At 43.9% G+C, this 23907-nt stretch overlaps 1 protein-coding gene across 8 annotated transcripts in view; it reads left to right on the top strand.

Annotated features, from left to right (window-relative positions):
• The window catches only part of DLGAP4 (DLG associated protein 4), a 360647-nt gene extending 344701 nt beyond the window's left edge, over positions 1-15946 (top strand). For 7 of the 8 annotated variants that reach the window (XM_077335345.1, XM_077335344.1, XM_077335347.1 and 4 more), the window contains 5 exons: positions 3963-4054; positions 4539-4948; positions 6453-6544; positions 8953-9105; positions 11869-15946. In XM_077335345.1, the coding sequence (XP_077191460.1) occupies positions 3963-4054; positions 4539-4948; positions 6453-6544; positions 8953-9105; positions 11869-12087 (966 nt within the window). In that variant the 3' untranslated portion in view covers positions 12088-15946. The remainder of the gene's footprint in view (positions 1-3962; positions 4055-4538; positions 4949-6452; positions 6545-8952; positions 9106-11868) is intronic. The other variant, XM_077335351.1, reaches the window with a different exon arrangement.
• The last annotated feature ends 7961 nt before the right edge of the window (positions 15947-23907 follow it).

Raw genomic sequence — 23907 nt, 5'->3', positions numbered from 1 at the left:
TTCTACTTAACATAGTTTAACTGGACTTTCCACACCCAGGTGTAGTTGAATTATGAAACCGGTGGTCATCTGCATGGGTAGTGGTGGGTCACAGGAAAAGCGGCAGAAAGACTGAAAGTGCTTTTAAGCAGAAGAGATTTTTTAGCATTCCCAGGCGGGGGGGGGCTTGTGCATGATCATGCTCTGTTCAGGTCTTGCACAACTGCTCGGCTTTCTTCTACTGCAGGGGTGGGCAAACTGTGGCCCTCAAAATGTACATGGGCTACAATTCCCATGATCCCCTGCCAGCAAAAGCTCATGGGAATTGTAGTCCATGGATATCTGGAGGGCCATAGTTTGCCCACCCCTGCTCTACTGTCTCAGTAGACTGCTGCCAACACTGCCTCAAGACACAGTGGAGATGTATGTGCACTGCAGTGCACTGTATTTGGCTAAGGAGTCTGAACTCCACAGGTGGCACCACAGAGCTTATTTTTTTCTTTTAGAGAGAGATGGAAGGTTAGGTAAAAGGAGGGAAAGTAAAGTGTGCCTGCATTGCACATGTATACTGGCCCTGTATTAGCTCAGTTGTTGTTGGAATTGTTCCTGTGGTGAGGGTACTGCAAATTTTGCACTAAAATGTATTCACCCCCATTCATCCCCCCCAAAAAACTGCAACTTCAAAACACACTGCTGTTTATATGTCTGAAAGGCAAGAAAGAGAACAAGGGGGGATGCATATTTAAAAAAATAGAATACAAATAAAGCCCCAGATTTATCCCACATTATGGAAGGAAGCTAGAGGTAGGCTTGTGTCTGGAAAGGTTGGATGCAGCTGCTGTACTGCATGCCAAAGCGGGACCGCTTTGGGCATGCTTGCTAAAAAAGTCAGCTGTTTTTGCTGCAGAGTGAGAAATTGGTTTTAGTCAAATGAGCTATCAAGGCAAAGACTACATAGGAATAGGAAGTTAAATATGGAGGAGAGAAGTAACAGGATATCTTTTCCTGGTCCTCATAACAATCTACAACGGTGGAGGCTTAAAACCCCTAGATCTAAGGAGCTCTAGTCTAGTCCATTCTTTTATCTAGTCTTCATCCATTCTTTTGCCGCTATTTGTCTTCTTTTCAAATGGAAAAGAGAGTGGGATTTGAGGGGGCAGCATTAAACATGGGCTTGAGGAAACCCTTTAGTACGGATCACCCCAGTGTAGTGTTAAGTGCCAGCCCTGCAAGTGTGATCAGTTCTTGGGGGCTCTCAAAAGGACTTTATTCCCTTCTTTGGCATTACGGACAGAGAACCTACTCACTCTGGGAGACTAACAAGATTGATTGAAATCAATGTGAATGGATTACTTAAGGGCAGTACTACAACAAACAACAGAGAAGTCACTCAGGACAGCTTTCTGCCATGACCAGAAGGCACCTTCCCCCAAGAATCTACTCATGCCCCTGAAGTTCTGTTGGAGGATTTCATTCGTGCCGACTCCCAACACAGAACATAGAAATCTTGCCTATGCCGTGGCTAGCTTGGAGAGATGTAGAGATTGGCAGAGGACCAGAGTTGCATAGTGGTTAAGAGTGGTGGATTCTGATCTGGAGAACCTCGTCCACAAAAAGCCAGCTGAGTGGCCTTGGGTCAGTCACAGTTCTCTCAGCCCCACCTACCTCACGGGCATCTGTTGTGAAGAAGGAAAGGCAACTGTAAGCTGCTTTGAGACTTCTTTAGGTAGTGAAACCCAGAGTGTAAAAAAACAACTCTTCTTCTACCTACCTACCTCTCTGTTGGCCTGTGGCAGATCATATACCCCCAGTTTCAGCTTTCCATCCCTTGTTCCTCATTGGCCCAGATCCTTCAAGATAAGGAATTGTTCTTCCTTCTAGGGAGTCATTGAAGAGAGTCTTTCTCCCTGCCATCTGGCATATCTCTGATTAGGGGGCAAGCTGCCCTGACTTGGTTATCTCAGGATTATCTTCCTGCCTGACATTATGTTCAGTGATGTCTACTCCCCATGTTCCTTTTTACATGCCTGTGTCCTTGGCTAATAGATAAGCAATATATGCAGCTAAGGGCATCTTGTCTGTTAATATTGAAGCAAAACTTTGAAACAGAGAGAGTAGGGCAAGGAATCCAAGATAGCTGTGAACTAAGAGCAGCTCAGTGTTCTATAACTCACTTCAGAAATCCCAGATCTGAGTCACTGCCGATAGCAGAACTGCTCTTTTTCATTATTTTTCCCGGGGGGGGGGGGGGGAGGAACTTTCTAGCTCAAATGTTATGTGATTTTTTTTTCCTTCCAAGGGTCATAATGCATACATTTGGATTGGTTTTCTATCAGAACACCTACTTTTCAGTTCCTGTACATTTATGCCCACCTAATGGGAGTTAAATGACAAAAAAATAATTGGGAATTACAGGCTCAGTTCCCAGTTGAGGAAGTTGGATAAAATGGTTGACTTGGAAACATTTTTTAAAAGATATTTGAGCTCTTCTCTCTGCTGTCCAACTTTACAAAGAGTTAATAGTTAGTCGCCTTCTCATTGGAATTGGTATCCTGTCCTGTTGAGAACAAATAGGATTATACTTCTTTTAAGAAAAGAAGTGCCTATGTATAAGTCTGTATGCAATTGCTATGAGCAGGAGCTGATGCTCTAAAACGGGTAGTCAACCTGTGGTCCTCCAGATGTCCATGGACTACAATTCCCATGAGCCCCTGCCAGCAAATGCTGGCAAATTGTAGTCCATGGACATCTGGAGGACCACAGGTTGACTATCCCTGCTCTAAAAGTTAAAACTTGAGTGCTATGACACTTTCCCTTCTTCACTCTGGCCACTGCAGAGGTGCCAACAGAGATGCTAGTGCCAGCCAGGGAGAAGCCGGAGGGGAAGTTTGCGGGGTTGTTTTGTTTTGTTTTGTTTTAAGGCCACGTTTCCTCTGCAGCAACACAATGGCATTCTCTCTGTTTCCTCCATACATCGAATCCCAGGAGCAAGGATATAATGGCCCTTGTCTTGTATCAGTGGAACATTAAAGGGAATTTCTAGCTGGTTTTCAGAGCCAAAGGGAAAATATGGTAGCATGTTTGAAACGGGAAGGCTCTCAACCTGCCTATGAGATGCTGGGCCAGGATGTACCAGGCTGCCTTGATCTGAGTTTGCTGGGAACTTTTGAAGCACCCATGGTACCTTTGCCCAGAGTATAGAGCTGCCATCTGTAGTGCCACTAAGAGCAAGGTGTCACTGACAGCTAACATACATATTGATTCTACTCTACATGATATTTAGGCTATATTCCTTCTGTTGGTACATTTGTTTTGGCTGCCCGTTCCAAAGACTTGGGTAACAATATATTATCTTTAAAATAACCAACAATTTAAAAGCGACTTTACAATATTGGACATTAAAACCCTAGCTTTATACCATAGTCCACCCACTAAAAATACTCCAAATAATATGAGATGGGAGGGGGGGGATAGAATGTGCATTTTGCTTATGGCAAATTTTGCCCTGTACTTGTGAAGTATTGTATGCTAAGGCGAATAAATGTGTTCCCCTCTCACTTCTAAATCCAAGTCCCCAAACACACATACAGACAAATACTCTTTTCCATAGGGTCCCTCATTAAATCAAAAATTTCAGCATAGCCACTTAAAAATATATATAAGCTTTAGTTATTGCGCTAAGTCCACAAAGTTACCCTTAAAATCTCTGGATAAGAAAATGTCAACCAGGTCACTGTAATTACAACGACATCACAGTACTGAAGAAATGCTAGTAATCTAGTAATTTCCTTGTTCAGGCCCTTAATGAAACAGAGAAATTTTTGCTGCCTTTTGGTGTGTGGTGTCTGCATGATCACTGTGTGTGTGTGCGCGTGCGTGTGTTTGTGTGCATGCTTGCCTCTTTCCTTCTAATGTGAATTCTAGCAGCAAGTTTTTGTGTTTTTGTTTTTTGTTTGTATCTTTTTTTTTTTTTTGTTAATAAGGTTGACTGCCTTCAGCCTGTGGCAAAAGAGGAGCCCCCTCCACCAGCCACCAAATTCCAGTCCATCGGGGTACAGGTAGAGGACGAGTGGCGGTAAGTGGAAGAACCAGGCTCTCTTCTTCTTTTTAACCTTTAAGCTGCAGTGTCCTATTGATAGCTTAGCTGCCCCATTTCTTGTCCAACCCGCCCACCCATATTACTGCTGAACAGTGGGGATTGCAGAACTTTCGACAGCATGTGCTCCTTACAAAAAAACACAAAACAAAACACGTTGACTTAATGTAAACAAATCACTGGAAGCCAGAAAGGAGAGCTGGCGATGTAATTATAGATGCGTGCCAGTCTTTGTTTGGATGGCCTATTGCAGTAAGCAGGCAACCTTATAATTTTGTCTGTCTGCATGTGTGGTGTGTGTGTGTCTGTGTGCCGCGGGGGGGGGGGGCATGGAAATGCAGTCCAGCTGCAGACACGAGGAACACAAATGCGTATTGTCGTCTCTGTTTGCTGTGGCACAAACCCAGCTCTCCACGCGGGCTGCCTCTTCTGAATCCTCCCTTGCCCCCTCTTCTCTTTGCAGCAACAGCCGCTCCCGCAGCATGTCCACCAAGCAGGACACAGATTCTGACACACAAGAACCGAATAACTCTAGCTGTAAATCATCTGAGAGAAGCCTTGCTGATTGCCCGCCGTGCAACAATTCCAACAGCCTTGATGCCAGTACGAGGCAAACAGCTATGCCCTCCCAGATCCAGAGAAACCTCTCCTATGGAGACAGCAATGATCCAGCCCTAGAACCTTCCTCTCTTCCTCCTCCGGACCCTTGGCTTGAGACTTCCACCAACACTCCATCAGAACCAACCCAGCCAGGAGCTTGCCGAAGGGACGGGTACTGGTTTCAGAAACTACTGCAAGCGGAGACGGAAAGATTAGAAGGATGGTGTCGTCAGATGGACCAAGAGACCAAAGAGAACAATCTCTCTGAAGAAGGTTAGTATTAACAACTAGCTCAGCAGTGGTGAGCTGTAAGTCTTAGAATCATAGAGTTGGAAGGGACCTCATGGGTCTTCATCTGAGGATTCAACAAAAAATCGTGAGGACTAGGAAAGTGAGCTGTATTTTCCATTGTGTGACCTAGTCTTACACAGAGATGGAGTAGAAACCTTGAACCCCTGCTTGTGTGTGTGTGTGTGTGTGTGTGTCGGGGGGGGGGTTGTTTTGAGAACTATAGGTTTAATGGCAACCCACAGATTCAGCAACAACAAAAACTGCTTCCCCAGATGCGTGCCCCACTCCACAGTTTTCTGGATTGTTATGGTCTTTAGTTTTCCTCAGAGTCACTCCTAGCCACACCCCCTATTTTTCATATGCTGAAGCCTAAATATGGCCTGGCTCACACAGGGTGCAGTGCAGAGGTAAGGGAATGGGCGGTTTTCACTGCAGGCAGCATCAGGGGGATTATTCTCCAAGTACATAAATGCTTTTGTAAGTGGAAGGTTAGTGCACTATACAAAGATCTGGGCTAGACCTTTGTCTCTGGCACACTTACATTCTCTTTTGCTAGGAAGTTGGACATGGAATCTTTAAAAAAAAAACATCCCCCCCTCCACTCACACACCTGTATTCTAATGTGGGTACAGTACATTCTGCTATGACAGTATACGTATCAGGAGAAAGCAGTCTTTTAACATCAAAATGTTTCGCTGCTTATGAATATGATTGTTTTTAAGTTGCTGTCAGCCTCCCTGAGCCGACCAAGAAAGGGCAGAGTACAAATAAAATATTAGGATTGTTATTATTGTACTTCATCCTGTCTCAGCCAGGTGTCAGAGTGTTCTTCTGATACCTTTAAAAGGAATTGGGAAAACATAAGCAATTTGGACCCAAGCTTTCTTCATGTTTCTTAGCATGTGCATTGCCCTTGCTTGTACACGTAAAAAAATAGCTTCCTCATTTTAAAAGAAAAAGAAATAATTTCCCATTGTATATACACTTTGTAAAGTTAGTGATTGTCCTTGGGGAGAGGGCAGTGAATGAGAAACCATAGGTCCCATCTCCATAGTGAGAGCAAGTTGTGCTCAGACCTCTGAAATATTGATGTTGCCAGTATGGGGTGGGGAGGGGGCTGGCTCTGGGAGGATATAAAAATGAATCTTCCAAAAGTCTCCGTTAGACTTCATTAACACTCTGTTGCAAACAAAGGATCCTGCAGTCATGTGGCTGCCTGCCATTCCCGATGGTGACTGTTGTGTGCTGGCTGTGGCTCTTGGCAGAAGAAGAAGGGCTAACAAACATGCACAGACAAAAGGGCCGTATGTCATTTTTAATGACTTGTCCTTAATGGCTTTGACAGAAAAACACTTTTGTTACTTGGTACAAAAAGGGAGAGGGAATAAATGTGTGTGAAGGACAAAAATACCTCAAATCTCCTTGTTGGTTCAGTTAACATCCTTCTGTCTTGCTTGACTCCTTAAATGTATGTTTTATTTTTCAGTCTTAGGTAAAGTCCTCAGTGCAGTGGGCAGTGCACAGTTATTAATGTCCCAGAAATTCCAGCAATTCCGTGGCCTCTGTGACCAAAACTTGGTGAGTATCCATACCCCCTGAAAGCATTCTAATCTCTGCAGAGCGTAGATTGGCACGCTTGACCACTTGCTTGGCTTTTGCCCAGGCATGAGAACAGCACTCATCTCCCCTGCTGGTCTCTTGAATACCAAGAGGTATGTTGGCATAATGTGACTCAGTACCAGAGGCCAAATGTAAGTTGATCAATAGTTTTGTCCCAAGAAAGGCATGATTCATACTCTTCCCCCCCCCCACCCCCGCCTCTGCTCCATCCTACATAATGGGATAATACTGAACTATTTTGTGGGTGATTCTAAGACAATTTCCGCGAGTGGCTTCCTGCTTATAAACATGGGATGGTAAATCTCACGTTTGCAGCCCTCGTCGTGGGGACACCCCTCTCACATTTTCCCTCTGCCCCGTCATGGCTTTTTGCCTCCTGATGAAGCTGCAAGGGAAAACAGGGCGAACTTATCCCTCTGCTCCTTGGCTTCTCAATCACAGCAAGCCACCAATTACAGCACAGCAGTTCTCTCCTGGATGGAACCCCCCCCCCGCCCCGAAATTAATAAAAATAAATAAAGGCATTTCCACATTGCTATGTGGTAATGCCACAGCATGGGCGCGTTTTTAATAGAAATCAACTTATATGGCGCCAACATGTGAAGGCGGTCCAGGAATATTTTCCTCATGCGGAAATGGCCTAAGGTTTACTGTCCAATATATTGAAAGCACTTTGGCCACTCCAGTTTTATTATAAGCGTAACATGTTGGCCAAAGATCGCACTGTTACTATACTTTCACTAGATCTGCCCCCTCCAGCCGTACTCTTATGAACTTTTCTTAATTAACTTTAGTCAGCAAACTTCTTCATAATAAAACATCTGGTACAGGATGGAGACTATTTCTATAGTTATTTGTTATATGGCTATTGCTATATTTTGTTTCCCAAATTAGGAAATTTGGTTTATATTAATACATATATCTTCCTCTGTTACTGTTTACACTTTAATTTCAGATCCAATTACTTCTCTTTTATAGTCTTCATATTGTTCCAGTGCAATTTAAACAGCTGTCAGTAGGGGCAAAGTGACTGTCCCACATTACATTGCATGGTACATGTTGCAATGTAAAGCATTATAGTTAGTCCAGTAGATGTTGAATTGCAGCCTGTTTTCCTATATTAGTTTTCAAAACTGTATCTGAATGCAGATGCAAGAGGATACTTCTGAACAGACAAAAGGGGAGACCTATGAAGACTGCTTCACAATGAGATGTGATCCCCCTCCCCCTCCTATTGCTGCTTTCTCCTTCCATTCCCCAAATAAGGGATGGCACAGTGTATTCCTTGCCTGCATTGCTTTCCTGTGTTGCATCACTTCTCTGTACAGTTCAGGATTTCATGCATTATCGGCTGTGGAAGCATACCAGAGAGAAGGGAGAAGATTTGGTCAGGGTTGACGATTTGGTGTGTGGTATGAGCACATCTGGCCCCCAGAAAGCTCTGTACAGAACTGTCTTAGTATATCTAGGCTTGGTAGAATGCCACGTGAGTGGTTTTTTGAGAACAAAGATTATTTCTATGCCACTTCATACATTCCTTTCATCACAGGTTTGTACAACCATGTATGAAATACATTGTCCAGGGAGGACATTTTATAAAAACAGCGTTGCAAGGAAGAAAGGAACCTCTTCCTTTCCAATTGCTTAGGAAGCCTCACTGTACACAGAAAAGTTAAAGCATCACAATTAATTTGAAAACCTACTCAATTCTTTATTTTTTTTCAGCAAGTGCCAAGTGAGAGAACGACCAAGTTCTCTGTCAACCATTTGAGAACAGTATTTTTCGCCAGCATGCTTCCTACTGGGCTCAAATGTACTTGTCGTTTTTCTTTATCCCTCTTTAACTGTTCTCCACTGGGAGAGCAAAACGTGAAAGCCCTTTTTTGGTCTTGCAGAATAGTTAGTGTGTTTATAGTAAGAAGCCAGTCCCGAAGGACCCATGTGACTGTGCCACTTGAGTAAACCAATTTAATCGCAATTTGAAGGTCTGCCTTCTTTTTATGCTAATAAAGGTTTTCTGACTCTTGGAATAAAATATATTCATGATGTCAATTCTGACAACCTCCATAATAAAGGGATGCCGTGCTCCCTTAACCAGACTCTTCTGAATTGTGTATGCCGATTGCTGGAATGCCGAAGCTACAGAGTGCCAAAATCTTTCTGGCAGGGTTAAGTTGTTGCTCCCAAGGAGCTGTCGTAGAATCAAGAATACGCACGTCAGTGGCCAAAACTGACGTTCGCCTCTTCAATGTGAATTCAAAATATTTTGCAATTGTTGTTTTGCAACGTCATTCTAAATCGCAATAGCTACATGTAATAGCAACTAAGACACTTAATGTTTCTCTTTTGCATTTCCTTCTTTGCAGAACCCTAATTCCAATCCCAGGCCCACAGCACAGGACCTTGCTGGTTTTTGGGATCTCTTACAATTGTCCATCGAAGACATCAGCATGAAATTTGATGAGTTGTACCACCTAAAAGCTAATGGCTGGCAGTTGGCAGAGACACCAGAGAAGAAAGTGAGCATGAAACTCTTGGCAAAACCCAGTGCTGGGTGTTAATGACATTTCTTTGCCCTCTTCCTTTGCAATCTGTAGTGAGACTTGTGGGGTTCTAAGATGGCACATGGGAAATTCTAGACCCCTGGTTACTAATTTTGGTTTCGGTCTCCCTCCCCATAGGAGGATAAAACCCTTTGGGGCCTTTGTCCAGGGAGGAGGGATGAACATCTTCCTACTCAGTTCTCTTTTGACTACTGCGCTGTTTGAAATCCCTTATTCACACTCAAAAGAGACTTTTTTCAATATTTCTCCCCTTCGTTTTGTCGAAGTCATTTTCGGGCCCTGTTTTTTTCCTCTCTGTCCTCCCTGTTCCCCTTAAACCACATATCACCTAGTGCTGTGTTTGCAAGGGAACATTCCTGCCCCTGACAGGCTGCTTTTGCTGCGGAGACCCTGCCATCTAGGCTAAGCTCTTCCACTTGCTCAACCCCACTCCCAGCTGTCTGCCTCTAGAACATACAAACCTGAAAGCTGGTACTGTTTAGTTATTAGTTTGTTATTGTATATCTGTATTATATTATAAATATACGGAGTTTCACAGTTGTCAGTCACCTTGTGTTCTTCTCAACACAAAGGTGGGGTACAGAAAAAACAAACTCAAATAATAATAATATAAATGAATACAGTAATACACTTTTTAATTAATTAATTACTTTAAAACCTCTATTAGCTACCTTTTTACCTTGCAGAATTCAAGATGGTTTACAAAGTAACTAAAACAACAATAATTTAAAGATGCATAAATGACAGCAATTTATATCTTCAATGAGGACTGCCAGTGAATAGAAAACTAAATTACTCAATTGGGGGCCTAAATAAAACTAAAATAAACATGATTCTTATGATACCTTTAATGCCTGTACCCACTCAATGTATTTGCCAAAATTGCATTTATCCAGGTAGTGGTTTCTGGCTCCAATTGTAAGTGGAGCTTAGGGGTCTGCAATTTTTTTAACCAGTATATTTCAGTTCAGATGTATTAGACCTGAAAATAATTCTGTATTTCTGAAAAAAAATCCCAGATGTCAATGCTGTATGATATTCAGATCTGGGATTTTTCAGAAATATCAATTTTTTTCAATTACAATAAACCGAAAAAGAAAAATACTGGCTTAAAGAACCAGGGGCAGGGGTGGCTTCTCCTGCAGTGCATTTCAGACTGTGCTGAAGAAGCTGCCCTGTGGCTCTTCATCAAGCAGGCTGGTCTCTCCCCACCACTTGCAGATCCTGGCTGGGATTGCTTCTCTTGCAGCAGTTTAAACTGTACAGCAGGAGAAGGTGGCCCCAGTGTCAGCATGCTGCGGGGGAGGTCTCTCCCCATGGTATGTGGACCTGGGTGAATGGCACATTTCAGCTATGCTGCAAGAGAAGCTGACCCCAGGATCTGTTGTGCCATGCCTAGCAGATTGTCCCCTGCAGCACAAAAGCTTCTGGGGCTGGCTTCTCCAGCAGCATGGTCTAAATCAGGCTGTACAAGAAGCCAGCCCCAAGCTGAGCCAGCAAGAGCAGTCTGCCCCTTTGGCCCTGCTGATTCTCGGACTACAGTAGAAGCCTCACAAACAGCTCCCACCTCTCAACTCTTTTTGTACCTTCCTGTGGTCCCTGAATATATCTTGGGTTTCTTTTGAGGGGGTGGGGTCAGTTTTCTCAAGAAAACTGGGATACATTCAGGAAGCTGAAGTACACCAAAAAAATAACCAATATATTTGGGGTTATATTTTTGGCTCAAGTAGATGCTTAGCTACAAGAAAAGGTGTTTAGCTACTGCCTTATATAACTCCTTGGGACTCTGTTGTGTTCATAGTGGCAAGATATTTTTTTGCCATGAAAGAGGACATAATTAGGGTCTCATGCACAGAGAAGTGTGGGGACTGAATGAGCGCAAGGATCCTTCTGGGCTTGTCTATGTAATGCCTAAAGAGCTCTGGCATTTTCACATAGCCAAGGGACAGTATCCTGTTAGTCTAACAATTTTTTTATAACGCTCCATAACCAGGGAACTTCTCTGTATGTTGGTGACTGCAAATAGTGTATCCTGTTGATAGTATGCATTACTCACAGGTGCTGGGTTAAGTCACTCCTATTTATTTATTTATTTGTTTATTTATTTACATTCATATACTGCCCTCCCCGAAGGCTCAGGGCGGTCTACATAGAACTGAAAACTATACAGGAAACATTACATATAACTAACTATAGCATTAATATTATATTAACTGATAATAACAGAGTAACCATATAACATTAAACAATAATAACTCCACCAGGCTGGAAAAACAATCATAAGTAGTGTGTTTTGGGCTCACAATTTGGTTTGTTTGTTTATTTGACTTTGGGGGGGGGTTATAGAGAGCCAGCTTGGTGTAGTGGTTAGGAGTGTGGACTTCTAATCTGGCGTGCCAGGTTGGAATCTGCGCTCCCCCACATGCAGCCAGCTGGGTGACCTTGGGCTTGCTATGGCACTGATAAAACTGTTCTGACCGAGCAGTGATATCAGGGCTCTCTCAGCCTCACCCACCCCACAGGGTGTCTGTTGTGGGGAGAGGAAAGGGAAGGCCACTGTAAGCCGCTTTGAGCCTCCTTCGGGTAGGGAAAAGTGGCATATAAGCACCAGCTCTTCTTCTTTTGAATAATATCAATTCAGTGCTACCTGTCTGTGACATAGTATCCTGTGACCTACTGGCATTTGGTGGCCAGCTCATGTTCTGTTCTTCTTTCCAGGAAGAGAAGAAAGCGCCCCCACCTGTGCCAAAGAAGCCAGCCAAATCTAAAGCGCAGCTAAATCGGGACAAGGCCTCCGACTCAGTGGATAAACAGCGCCAGGAAGCTCGCAAGCGACTGATGGCAGCAAAGCGTGCTGCCTCGGTCCGACAGAACTCTGCCACGGAGAGTGCGGACAGCATTGAAATCTACGTCCCTGAGGCACAGACCCGTCTTTGAGCAAGGGGAAGAGAGGAAGAAAACGCACTCTTTTTCACATCATTAAAAGGAAAAAAAAAAGGTTCACTAAACTTAGTGTGATTTATTTGGTCTAGAGACGCAGAGCCAATCTTTCAAAGGGCTCCCAATTTGGCTTTTTCTCTCTCTTTCTCTCTCCAGCTTTAAGTAATGAAGATTTTGAAAGGAAATTCCCTTCTCCCGTTCTCTGGTTTCTCTCTCTCCCTTCACCTTCTTGCCCTTTCACACTGGCTGTGGTGTGGTGGAACAGACTTTTGGAAACACAGTCCTTTAGACTTGGAACTGCATCCTTTTTACTTGTTCTATCTAAGCGAAATTATTAGCTTGTTTACATGAAACGGACAAAAACGAAACCAAGCCTTGGGCACTTGCCATGCTGTGCTTTTTCTCCTCTCTGCTGTATTCTTTGTCTTCCCCTTCCACACACGGTCTCTCTCCGTCTGCACCCCGCCTCTTGTGGGCCTCCCGCTCTAGTCCCCCCCCCACCTTCCTTCTTCTGTCATCCTTCCTCTGCATGGCGTTGTTTACTGTGTTGGAAGTAAACTCTTCCACAGAGCTCCAGGAGAGGATACCTGTCCAGCGTGTGCTGTTGCACTCTGCTAGTGAGCAGCCTTTTGCAGGTTTCTTTAATCATTATTTTTTTCCTTGTCAGTGGGCGGGGTGTGGGAGGCTGAGGGAGAGGGGTGGGGAAGGTGACCAGGGCTTTGGGGTTCATATATCTTTAGCTGAACATATACAAAGGGCAAGATCAGTGAGGTGCGTAAACCGGCCGGTCCATTCAATGCCGCCAGGAAGCAAGTATGCAATAAGGTAGAGTTGGGCTGCACTCCCGTGAGGGATGCTGCAGAAAGAAGATTCCCCCTTTCAGGGTGCCCAGTCCTACCACTCAGTGGATATACATATAGTGCCCCACATATGCACACATCCTCTTCTTTCCTGCAATTTCCCCTCCCCCTTCCTGCAGGGTTTTTTTTTTAATGGTTGCTTTGATGGGGTTTGTTTGTTTGTTTGTTTTGCAAGGACCACTGTTTAAGAAGGCAGCTGCTACACAGGACAACACTGTCTCCAAAGGGGTATGTGATATTAAGACCATTCTTGGGTGAAAGCTGACGGCTTCTATAAAAAGAAAAAAGAAAGTAGGTAGCTAATGGGGGGCTGGCAGTTTGACTGCCTGTATGTATGTGTACATATGCATATACACACTTAGTAGGATCTGTATATTTAACACATACACACATATACATACCCATGCGCACACTCATGCATTTGGATGGTGTTTGTAAAAAAAAAAAACCAAAAGCACCTCGTTGAGAGCGGGTGTATGTACAGCATATATTTTTACATGTACTATAGCTAGCTGTGTGTAAAAGTGTGTGCAAAAATATATACCCTGTGTATAATCAAATTCCTTTTTCCAGTCACACCCATTTTGTCTCCCATGTTCTGTGGGGAACACTCACTAAATTTCACTTTGGCCCTTCTCCCATTTTGGCCAAATGTTGTGGAGCCAGAAGTCAGTAGCTTCTCTACCTTCTCTCCTCTCCCAACCCTCCCCCCCCCCTCCAAACTCACCCCACCCCCCAGTATGCATTTGTCTCGGAGCTGAACCATCACATTGTGGGTGAATGATAGAAGCTATTTTGTTAATGACTCCAATTCGTCAAAATTCTGAAGGAATCTTATACCAGCTTGTGGGTAATTTAATGAGACAATAGAAAATCCTAATTTTGTCATGCACATCCGGTGTCTATGCATATACAGATTTCTCCACCTCGTGTGCAACCTCTGTACAGAGTAAAAACTTGCCATAGAGAATGTGACTTCCAATCAAGGCAGACTTATTCCCCTCTTGCATACCCCACCCCCGTGTTACATGATGGTAGAGTGTTCTTTGATGACTTTTAAACAAATGGCTGGGAGGCACAGTTCTCCATGTTCAAATCTGAAATGCTTGGAATGGGACTGGTCTTACTCAGGTTTCCCTAGCAGTTACTTTGGAGGGCAGTGGCTTCTGCCAAATCTCTGAATCCCAAGTATTCCCACAAAGTGAGATGAATCTTTAAACCTCTGTAAATGCAGTTTAAATCAGTTGGTGAATCACAGCCTAGATAAACTTTTCACCAGGCCGTAGCACTGCTTCACACACCATGGGCTGGTATGCACAGGGGCCTCTGGATGTACAGTCCTTTTGCTCTCTAGCACATGTACCTGCACGAGGCGTGTGTTTGCCACATTCTCCCTTTTACAGTTCTATGCATGCAAACAGCGTCTCGATGTGTGCAACTGAAGACTGAAGTAGCACCAGTCGGCAGCAAAAAAAAAAGGACTGCAAGGACAATGGGTTCGATACCACGTTGTAAGGGAAGGTTGGGCTTTGAGGAATGTTGCTTCAGAGCCATTTGAGCCATCCTGACCATAGCTAGAAATACAAGTGTCCCCTCCTGCCTCACTGGAGGGGTGAGATCAAAGCAAAAGCAGCCGAGACTCAATAAAGTTTCCTCTCAACCTATAGCTCTGAGGCTTTCTCCCTTCTTAAAAAATGGAGTAATGAAGCAGGAGTGGCTTTCTGTATTCTAGAAGAGCACTGAAAGATGTTTACGTGCACATCACTTGCATGCAATGTCTTCAAAATGAAAATAGCCTGAAGATGGTGGTTTTTGTATTCCAGTGGTTGGAATGCAGTTGGCTCAGATTTCCTGTCCACAGTGCAAGGTGCGTGCACACCCACCCACACACCCCTTGCTTTCTTATACCTCCCAGCTTCCTAGGAGACTTAACAGGGTTTGAAAAATAACTTTCATGTATGGGATAGTTTTAGTTAATAGGGTGACAAGGTAGCACACTACCTACCTCTTTGTGCAGAATCAACCGCTCACCACCACTGTTCCCCTTTCCGCTATAGAAACCTAGTATCCAGGGATGAAACAGTTGCCTTCCAGATCTTGACAGTCTCCGTAAGGGGAAAAACCAGGTAGCTCAATAGTCACACAACCCTTTTTTTAAAGTCTACCTTCCAAGAATTGTGAACCCATTAATTTCCTCTATTCCTACATCTCTTGTGTGGGTACTGAGCAGCTGGAGGTGGATTAAGTACAGTTTTAAAAATGCTGCATGGGTGTAACAGGAATACAGCTACTGCCAACCCAGGGATCGGGATCAACTGCAGCTTGTCCTGATCAGTTTGATGCAAAGATTTAGCTCGGACATCCTTAAGTCTGACCTTGTCTGACTTTATCCCCTTGCCATTCAAGGCTATCCCTTCCATGGTAGGACATGTCCACAAAGGAATAGGTTTGTTCCAGTAAAAAGGCTAGGATGATTGGTGTAACCATGACTTCATCCCTCGTAGCAATAGTTGTGGGTGGGGGGCAGACTGTGGTGTATCTTGCGTTCCTCTCCCTATTGTTTTAAATTCCGTCACTTTCCAGGTTTCAGTGTTTTCAAGAGACAATCTAGAGAGATCCGACACTCAAGTGGCTCTGAACAGCCCCTGCTTGGTTAAACTGTGCTCCCTAGATGCTTCTGTAGTTCTGTTTATCTGATAGTTGTGTGGATTTAAACAAAATGTACATAGAATGCTTTGGTTAATAACATTATTATTTTTCATAACCACAAAGATGGGGGGAAAATTGTGACACTTTTCCCCACCGTGATTTAGCTTAGTTCGATGGCAGGAAACAAAATTGTTTAGGCCCATGATTGTTAATTTCATGACACTTTTTTAAAAAAAACGAAAAACGAAGCCTTGTACCTAGCCCCATGGCCCAACGTTTTGTAATGTGAATTTGCTGCCATTGTAGACCACAGTAAAAAAAAAGAAGGTGCCTCGTGGGTGCCCTGATGTCTGTGTCTCTTGCAGTTTGTAATGCCCAGTTTCTGCATCCAGCAACAAAAATGGAGAAACAACACTTCAAAACAATTAAAGAACAGTGTGCTGTGTTGAAGAGCAGTATGTTCTTCTTCCATCTTCTTACACAGCCTCACATTGAGACTGCACGTGTGCAGGCCAGCTGTAGACATTTTTCTCCCTACCTTAAAGCTCCGAAGACGGCGTGCCCCATCATAGCCACCACCTGTGCAGGATTCCCACCCAATGTGTCACATGTTTCCAAGGCGAAGCACTCCCCCTCCCAGTCCCATTTTCACTGCCACAAGAATAGAAAGTTTTCTGGTGATGCTCCATCAAGTTTTGTCATCAGTACACAAAACTGACTCCTTTTTTCTTCTTCAAAGAATGGTCTTTTCACCTTTGGGAGTTTATCGAGTTGAGAGCATTCCCAGTCGTAAAACAAATTCTCCATTTTTGTTTGGCCTGTGGTTCCTCGTAATGGTGTCCAAGGCACTGTTTAAGAAATGTTTCAAATATGGAATGAAAATGATGCTCAGCAAAGGACATGAGCTCTGCTTATTGTGTCTGGGAGAAGCCCATAAGATTGGAATGTAGCCTGTCTGTCAGTCAGATAGGGGCTCAAGGCTGCCCTGCAGAAAAAGGATTTGCCCTCCTCGGCTCTGCCCAGAATGACTCCAGATTCAGGTCCAATAGTTCTGGGTGCCAACAAAGAAAACCCATTTTGGGACCACGTTCAATTCCTGCCAGTCCCTACGGGACACCTGGTTCCATCAAAACCAGGGCCATTTTTATCCTGGCAACCTGTGAACCTTCCCCAACCTGTGAACCCTCTTATGTCACCATCCTAATTGAGTACATAGACTTGACATCATCCTCAGATCTTAGAGGAGCATGAACTGAGTGCAAGGAGTTATATGGAGGCTTGTTCTACACTTCTTCTAATCCAGTCATTCCAGGAACTGGAGGAGGAGGTCTCCTTGGCGTCCCATTATAGTTCTGGGAGTGCTTCAGACCTGTTATCCAGTGTTATGGAGAGCCATCTGACCCCAGCATCTCCTAGAAGAAGAAGAGAGCTGGTTCTTATATGATGCTTTTCTCTACCCGAAGGAGGCTCAAAGCAACTTACAATCGCCTTCCCTTTCCTCTGCCCTCAACAGACACCCTGTGAGGTAGGTGAGGCTGAGGGAGCCCTGATATCACTACTCGGTCAGAACAGCTTTATCAATGCCATGGTGAGCCCAAGGTCACCCAGCTGGCTGCATGTGTGGGAGTGCAGAATTGAACTCGGCATGCTAGATTAGAAGTCCGCACTCCTAACCACTACACCAAACTGGCTCTATGGAGAACAGATGTTTAGAACGGTGAAAGCCCTAGATATTGACATCTCAACAAAAGACCATCCAAAAGACAGGATTCTGAGAAGGCTGTATTTCAGCACTCCAGGAATGGTAGCCTTAGAATATTAAAGGACCTATCTGGCCTCACAGTTCTAATATGGCAAAAGCTAGACTCAGTTCTGGATACAACTTGTAAAATAGAAAATTCATGTAGAGTAAAACAAGCCTTGTGAGTTTCTCTTTACTCACCCTCCAACATTCTCTTTAGTCATGGAAGACATGCAAGTATGCCAACAGCCAGGTCAGTATTCATCCTCAGCAGACAGGGAGAGCCACCATCTAGACATGGGGGGGGAGGGAATTTTATGCATCATGTGCTCTTAACTTCCATGTTCCAAACTCATGGGAGGTTACCAAGTTTTCCTGTGGTAGATCCTATTCTAGTACTTAGACAAATTGCCCGATGAATGCAAGTTCCTTGCCAAATTTATTCAATCCAAGGCAGTTAAACCATCCAAACAAGAACTTAACATGGGCGGACACACTACACATGCATCAATGAGATCTATGGCCTCTGCCATAGTTCTCCAGAGGCATTCATGGCTTTGCAGCGCTGCTCTTCCTTTAGAGCCCCATTGTAAAGTTGAGGATCTCCCCTTTGAAGGGTCAATACTTTCTACACAATCCACTTACAAGTTTCTCTCAACAATGAAGAAAACCTCAGCCAGAGCATCTTTGAGCATCTTCCCCTCAGCTTCAACCCACAGACCATGCTTTTCTCAGAGGCAGCATGGCTTTGCTATCCCATCCTACAGAGGCCAAAGGCAATACCACCAGCCTTGCTGTGCATATCCTCAGTGTCCATTTCAGTCACCCCTATAGCCTCCTGTTCCTTAGAATTACTCTTGAGGAAGGTAGTGGTTTTATGTGGTCATTATGTATGTCACTGAACTGTCAGCATTTAGAGTAGATTCCCCATTTCTTTTCAGCAAAAAGGTCATTTTGCAGCCAAGTCTGGCTTTTTTTTTTTTACCTCGGGTAGTCTCTAAATTCCACCTAGCACAGGTAGTGGTCCTAGTATTTTTCCTGATCCTGAGCTCGAGAAAGCCCTATGTAAAGAAACGGAGTCATTTCATAAAGACAACACATTATTTATTTGTGGTTGGTGTCCTGAGAATGGAAAAGCTGGTTCAGCCTAATCCATGTCCAGATGGGTGGTAGTGGCCATACATCGGAGTTATGGAGCATCCAGGAAACCATGCCGATGTAAAAGTTCATTCAACCAGATCAAAGGGATTGTCTGCTGCATTCCATCAATGGGGTCATCTGTAGTTCTGCAACCTGTGTCAACAGAAGAGATATTCATGAAGCATTATGCCTTAAATCTTCAGGCAAGGAAGGAGGCAGTTGTTGGCACGGCTATTCTACAGGTGTTGTTCCAGTAAGAGACTCATCCCACCTCCTCTGGTAAACAGCTTAGTAATGGGCCCAACATGGGGCTGCATTAGAAGATGGAAGATGAACAGTTATACTTTCTAGTAACTGTTGTTCATCATTGTCTCCTGTGCAGACACACATACCCTCCCTCCTGCCCCACTGAGTTCTCACAGGACCTGTTGTGCCATAATGGGGGGCTCGAGGCAGCTTAGCAGGAACTGAGGGAAGGGTACACTCTGCCTTTGGAGCATGTAATGTGTTGGGCAGGAATCGCATGTATGCTCCAGCTCCAAAAGGGGTAGGATGCCCTCTCTTTAGAGTTCTAGCTAGAAAGAAAAATGTCCACAGCCACCCTGCACAAGCACAGTTCCCATGTATGTCTGCACAGAAGATGTTGAGGAACAGCAGTTACAGGTAAGTGTAACTCTTTTGGGCATCTGTTGAAGTTGCATGGTCATTTTAAAAGGCACTTGGAGGTGGTAAGAATGTTTTCAAACTCCATATTCAAAGTCCAGCATGGTTGGATTTTCTGCAATTTGCACACAGGTGCTATGCCAGAACTTAAACCCAGATCTACTTTGTAAAAAAATAAACTCTTGGGGAAGGATCTTTTCATAAGGAGAGCGCTCCTGAGGAAGAGGATCTTTGCACCATGGTGCCAGCCTCCTCGGGCCTTGGCGATTGCACCACACCAAAGGGCACATCCTATCTTTCCCCTTTTGATCAGTGACCAAAGCAATGGCTGTGGGTTGAGCTCACAGTCAGGGCCTGCGTCTGGATTTCAGTCAAAGTTAGGGCTCCTGAATCTTATAGATTCTAATAAGCAGCTCTGCCAGTGTAACTCTACAATGTGATTGAGTTTGAATCTATTGTGGGATTGTTTTGTCTGCCCCTTTCCCTACCCATCCCCAGTTATCAAGCAATAGGGAATACCTTTCCTTTTTCTTAGTAGGAAGCTGTTATGTTTCCCCACTACCACCAAGCACTCCCAAAAGTTTAAGGATTGATAAAAACAGGTTTTCCATTGTTTGAGTTATGAAACAGGACAAAATTGGGCAAAGATCCTTCCTTGGAGCTGGGGTTCGGGTTTAATAAGCACGGGCCAGCTTTAAATGCAGTGCAAGCACATTAAGTCAAAAGGACACACTTCTGTAGAACATTGCACTTGCACAAATTCCTCCAGTGAAGAGAACTGTCTTTTTATTCCTACTCTTTGCTTCCTATCTGTTTACTGATCTTATTCATAAATGGGCCTGCCCTCTTATACCATGGATGTTAAGCTTACACAAACATCTTCGGTAATGTACTTTGTAAAAAAAAAAAAAGCCTTTGTGGAAACCCATGTGTATAATGTCTATTGGATAACCCTTATCCTCATGCTAGTTAACGTGATCAAAAAAGACCAAAAGGTTGGCAAAACAGTACTTACTTTGGTAGAGACCATGCTGAATATCTGCTTTGCAGGCTTTTTTCCTTAACTTGGGTATATTCCATCTGAACCCAGAGACTTACCTGTTTTAAGTTTGCCTAGCAGTCCTAGAACTTTATCACTTCTCATCTGAATTTGACCTAATTCTTCAGACACTGTTCCGCTAAGACAGGGTAAATTTTCCACAGCGAAATCAGCCACAAAGATATCATTCTGTTCCTCTCTCATCTCCCACTTTCTAAAAGCAGCTTTTATGATATTCTCAATGTTAGTTCTGCAGGCATCCTTTTAGATTTAGCGATACCTTTCCTAACTTGAGGTCTACCTCAGTCTCTACTAATATAGTGGCAATAATTTTCCAACAGCCTGGGGGGATTTGATTCTTAGTTCTTCACTTTAACTTTCTTCACTTTAACTTTCCAACAGCCTGGGGGGATTTGATTCAATTCAGGTTTCAAGCCCTGCTTAGTCACTGCATCTCTAGTTATGCACTAGTTATGCACATTTGTGATGCTTGGAATCCTCTTCTATTGCATGATTCAAGCACATACTTTTCCAGTCAGTGTTAAGGCAGTTGAAGTCACCCAAGTATTACAGATTTAGTCATACACTCCCTTATTTCAAATACAATCTTTTAAAGTAACAGCCCAACTGGGGGAGGGGCAGCAGAGTCAATTCCCCTATTTTTCTATTTGACTGTATACTGTTAGTGCAATACCAGCCTCAACACATCCATCCCTGTCCTGCCTAGCATTTAAAGATAAAATTCCTACTAACTCTAAATTCTCCTAGCAACAAGCACTCTTGGTTTGGAAGCTTCTAATATTAGCACACAGGTGATTTGTTGAACTCTAAGGAACTTTTGTGTTCTGCCCTGCTCTCATTTTCATGTTCTACCCCACTGGGATGAGTTGTCTCAAACTGGAGGTGCCCAAGCTGTCCTTGTGAGTTAGTTTAAAAGCTGCTCTATTATGTTGTACATGTAACTAAAGCCACTTAGGAGCTGGCAGGAGAGGCACAGGAGCCATAAAGCAGTCAATAAATAAAGAAATGAGACCTCCTCAAGCAGTTTTAATGCTCAGCATGTCAAATAGCTGGATAGAGTGAGTTTTTCTGCCTTAGTTGTAGTTATACTGCACCAATAACCTGCAGCAGAAAGCATGGGAAAAATGTAAAAAAGAAACCAGCTCCATTCTGTATAATAGAGATTTGAGGAGAAAACGGTCTGAAACAGTTCTCCACTGGAGAGAGTATAGCCCTCCCTTCCAGTATATATTTCTCCATCATAAATGGGGATATACAAAGTCTCTTGGCATGGATTGCTCTTGTGTTTGTGATTCACAGCCAGTGTCTGTACAATTCCCTCCCATTAAGATGAGCACTGGCAGCTCTGGAGGATTTCCTTCATGCACCTTTGCTTGGCAGCATCCCGCCATGGCACTATTCTCCCAATATTGTATCACTTCATCTAATCATTAAGTGGCTGGTCCCCCTGCTAATCATAGAAACACTAAGAGGAGCTACATAGGTGGCTTTGCAAGAAAATGACTGAACATTAACCAAAATAACACATACCTATCCCCTCCCCGCCAAAAAAATTTCACAATTGTGAAAAAAAAATTCACAATTGTGCATGTTCCAGAAGCATGCAATTTTGAGAGTAGCAACCAGGAAAAAAGGGGGAAGAGGAAAAGCCAGCTCCAAGGAAGAAGTTGCAGGGGAGCCTTTGGAGGAGCCGCAGCAGCATTGCTCCTACCTCCCATGAGCCCTTATAGGCTCCACCTCATTTCTTTGCTTGCTTAAGTTCTGCATAAGCCGAGAGATTCTTCCCTCTTGCTGCAGCAGTAACAGGAAGGTGCAACTCTCAGACTCAAGCGGCGTCCATGCAAGCTGGGGGTGTGAATGGAGTTGTTAATTTTGCCACATAGGGAAGGACAAGTAATTCCCAGCACCCATCCACGTATCTTGCACACTTGTTACGTTGCAAGAGCTGCACCTTAAAATGTCTAGTCCCCAACACCCCTTTCCACAGGCAGACATGCTCAAGGATATTGGCCTGATGAAAACAGATAAGCTATCCAAGAAAATAATGCCATGATATTCACATTTAGTGATACCTCCCTGCACTGAAACTGCAGGAAGGTGCAGCCTGGCAGTGTGAGCCCTTGAATGTACTCCCTCTCTGCTGGCTGAAGCCCAGACTTGCTTCACAAATAAGAGGCAGCAAAGGTGCCTCTTTTGTCTGAGTGCAAACCTTTTAGAGTTGCCTTCATTCTAAAAAGCAGTTTGTCATGCTGTCTATTTTGGAATGCTAGGTACTTGGGGCTCCTTGTTTCAACCTGCTACTTTGTTTCCTTCTGTGCCTTTCAAGGGGATTTATTTATAGATCACCTAGCAATTAAAAAAAACTCCCCAAAGCAAAGTTACAACATGGGAAGCAAAATATACACTTGATCTTAGCTAAAAGGCTGAGAAGCAACCTGCAGCAAGATCAATAAAACTACGACATCCCACAGCAATTTTTCAGCTGTGCCAACACTTAATTTCTTTTCTGTGGTGCCATTACTCATTAACGCAACTCAAGCACCCTCCAGGTCTTCAGACCCACAGAGGAGGTTTTAAGGAACCACCTGCTCTCAGTTCCAGAGGAAATTTAGCATTTGAAAGGAGAGCAGCCCAAAAGACCTCTTCCGCTTCCTTCCAGTAAGGCTGGTTCCCAAAGCTTCCGATAACAAATCTCAAGGCTCAGGTTGGTTGCTAGAGATGGAAGCACACTTTCTAATACTGTAAGCATAATCTATTAAGGACATCAACAGTCAAGACCAGCACTTGTATTAAGCCCATAAAAATATTGGAAGCCAGTGTAGCTGGCATATAACTCTGGCTCCCCATGAAGCCTAGCCATGTTGGGCTAAGCAAAACATCCAAACCACTGCAGTAATCAAATCTGGATATTACTAATGCACATATCTGGGTCTAGGTTGTATTTCTCTAAAACAGGGTGGAATTGGTGAAAGGCGCTCTGGGCTACTTCCAATACATGACCCATTTCCAGATAGGGGACACCTTAGAAGTCAACAGCTGAATGACCACCTGCAGCCAGAGAACAGAAGCTCTCAAAGGAACTGCAAGATTTACTTGACTGTCAGCGGCACACTTAATTCTCTTCCAGCTTTAGCCTAAATGGTGCCGGCGAAGGTTAATAGACCAGCAACCAGCACACAAAAAAGTTTGCATCTTATTGTGACATGGACGCTACCTAAGGAGAAGTGGAGACATGGGATTTAAGAATACCACTTATAAGAATTCATGTCAAATTAATTCAGCAGCCACCATCCATTTGTTATGTTCAGGGTGCCACCTCCTTCCTGATCAAAGTGAATATGGGGTAGATCATCTCCATTAACAGTTCTTCCACTGCTTCATGAGGCCTTCAGAATTGGAATGGACTCTCTCTCCATCACAGCCTTCCATGGGCTGAAAGCTGCACCAGTTATAAATACCCACGTCACAGCATAAGAAAATAAGAGGATGTTGCTTCTTCTACAGCAGTGGGAATGTTTGGGATAGGAAAGAAAACAGCACAGTTCACAGGTAAAGTCAACAGATGATACTCCAACTTGAAGCTCTTAGCAGGTTTGCTGGATTACCTTTGAGAATTACAATGTAAACACTGCCCCCTTGTGTACCGTGTCTATCCCTAGCTCAAAGAGCCAATGGCTAGGGATGTGCATTCAGTATCCCGAGTC

Source organism: Paroedura picta, chromosome 4, assembly GCF_049243985.1.
Source record: "Paroedura picta isolate Pp20150507F chromosome 4, Ppicta_v3.0, whole genome shotgun sequence".
Lineage (NCBI taxonomy): Eukaryota > Metazoa > Chordata > Lepidosauria > Squamata > Gekkonidae > Paroedura > Paroedura picta.
This window is presented reverse-complemented; position numbering and strand designations above follow the sequence as displayed.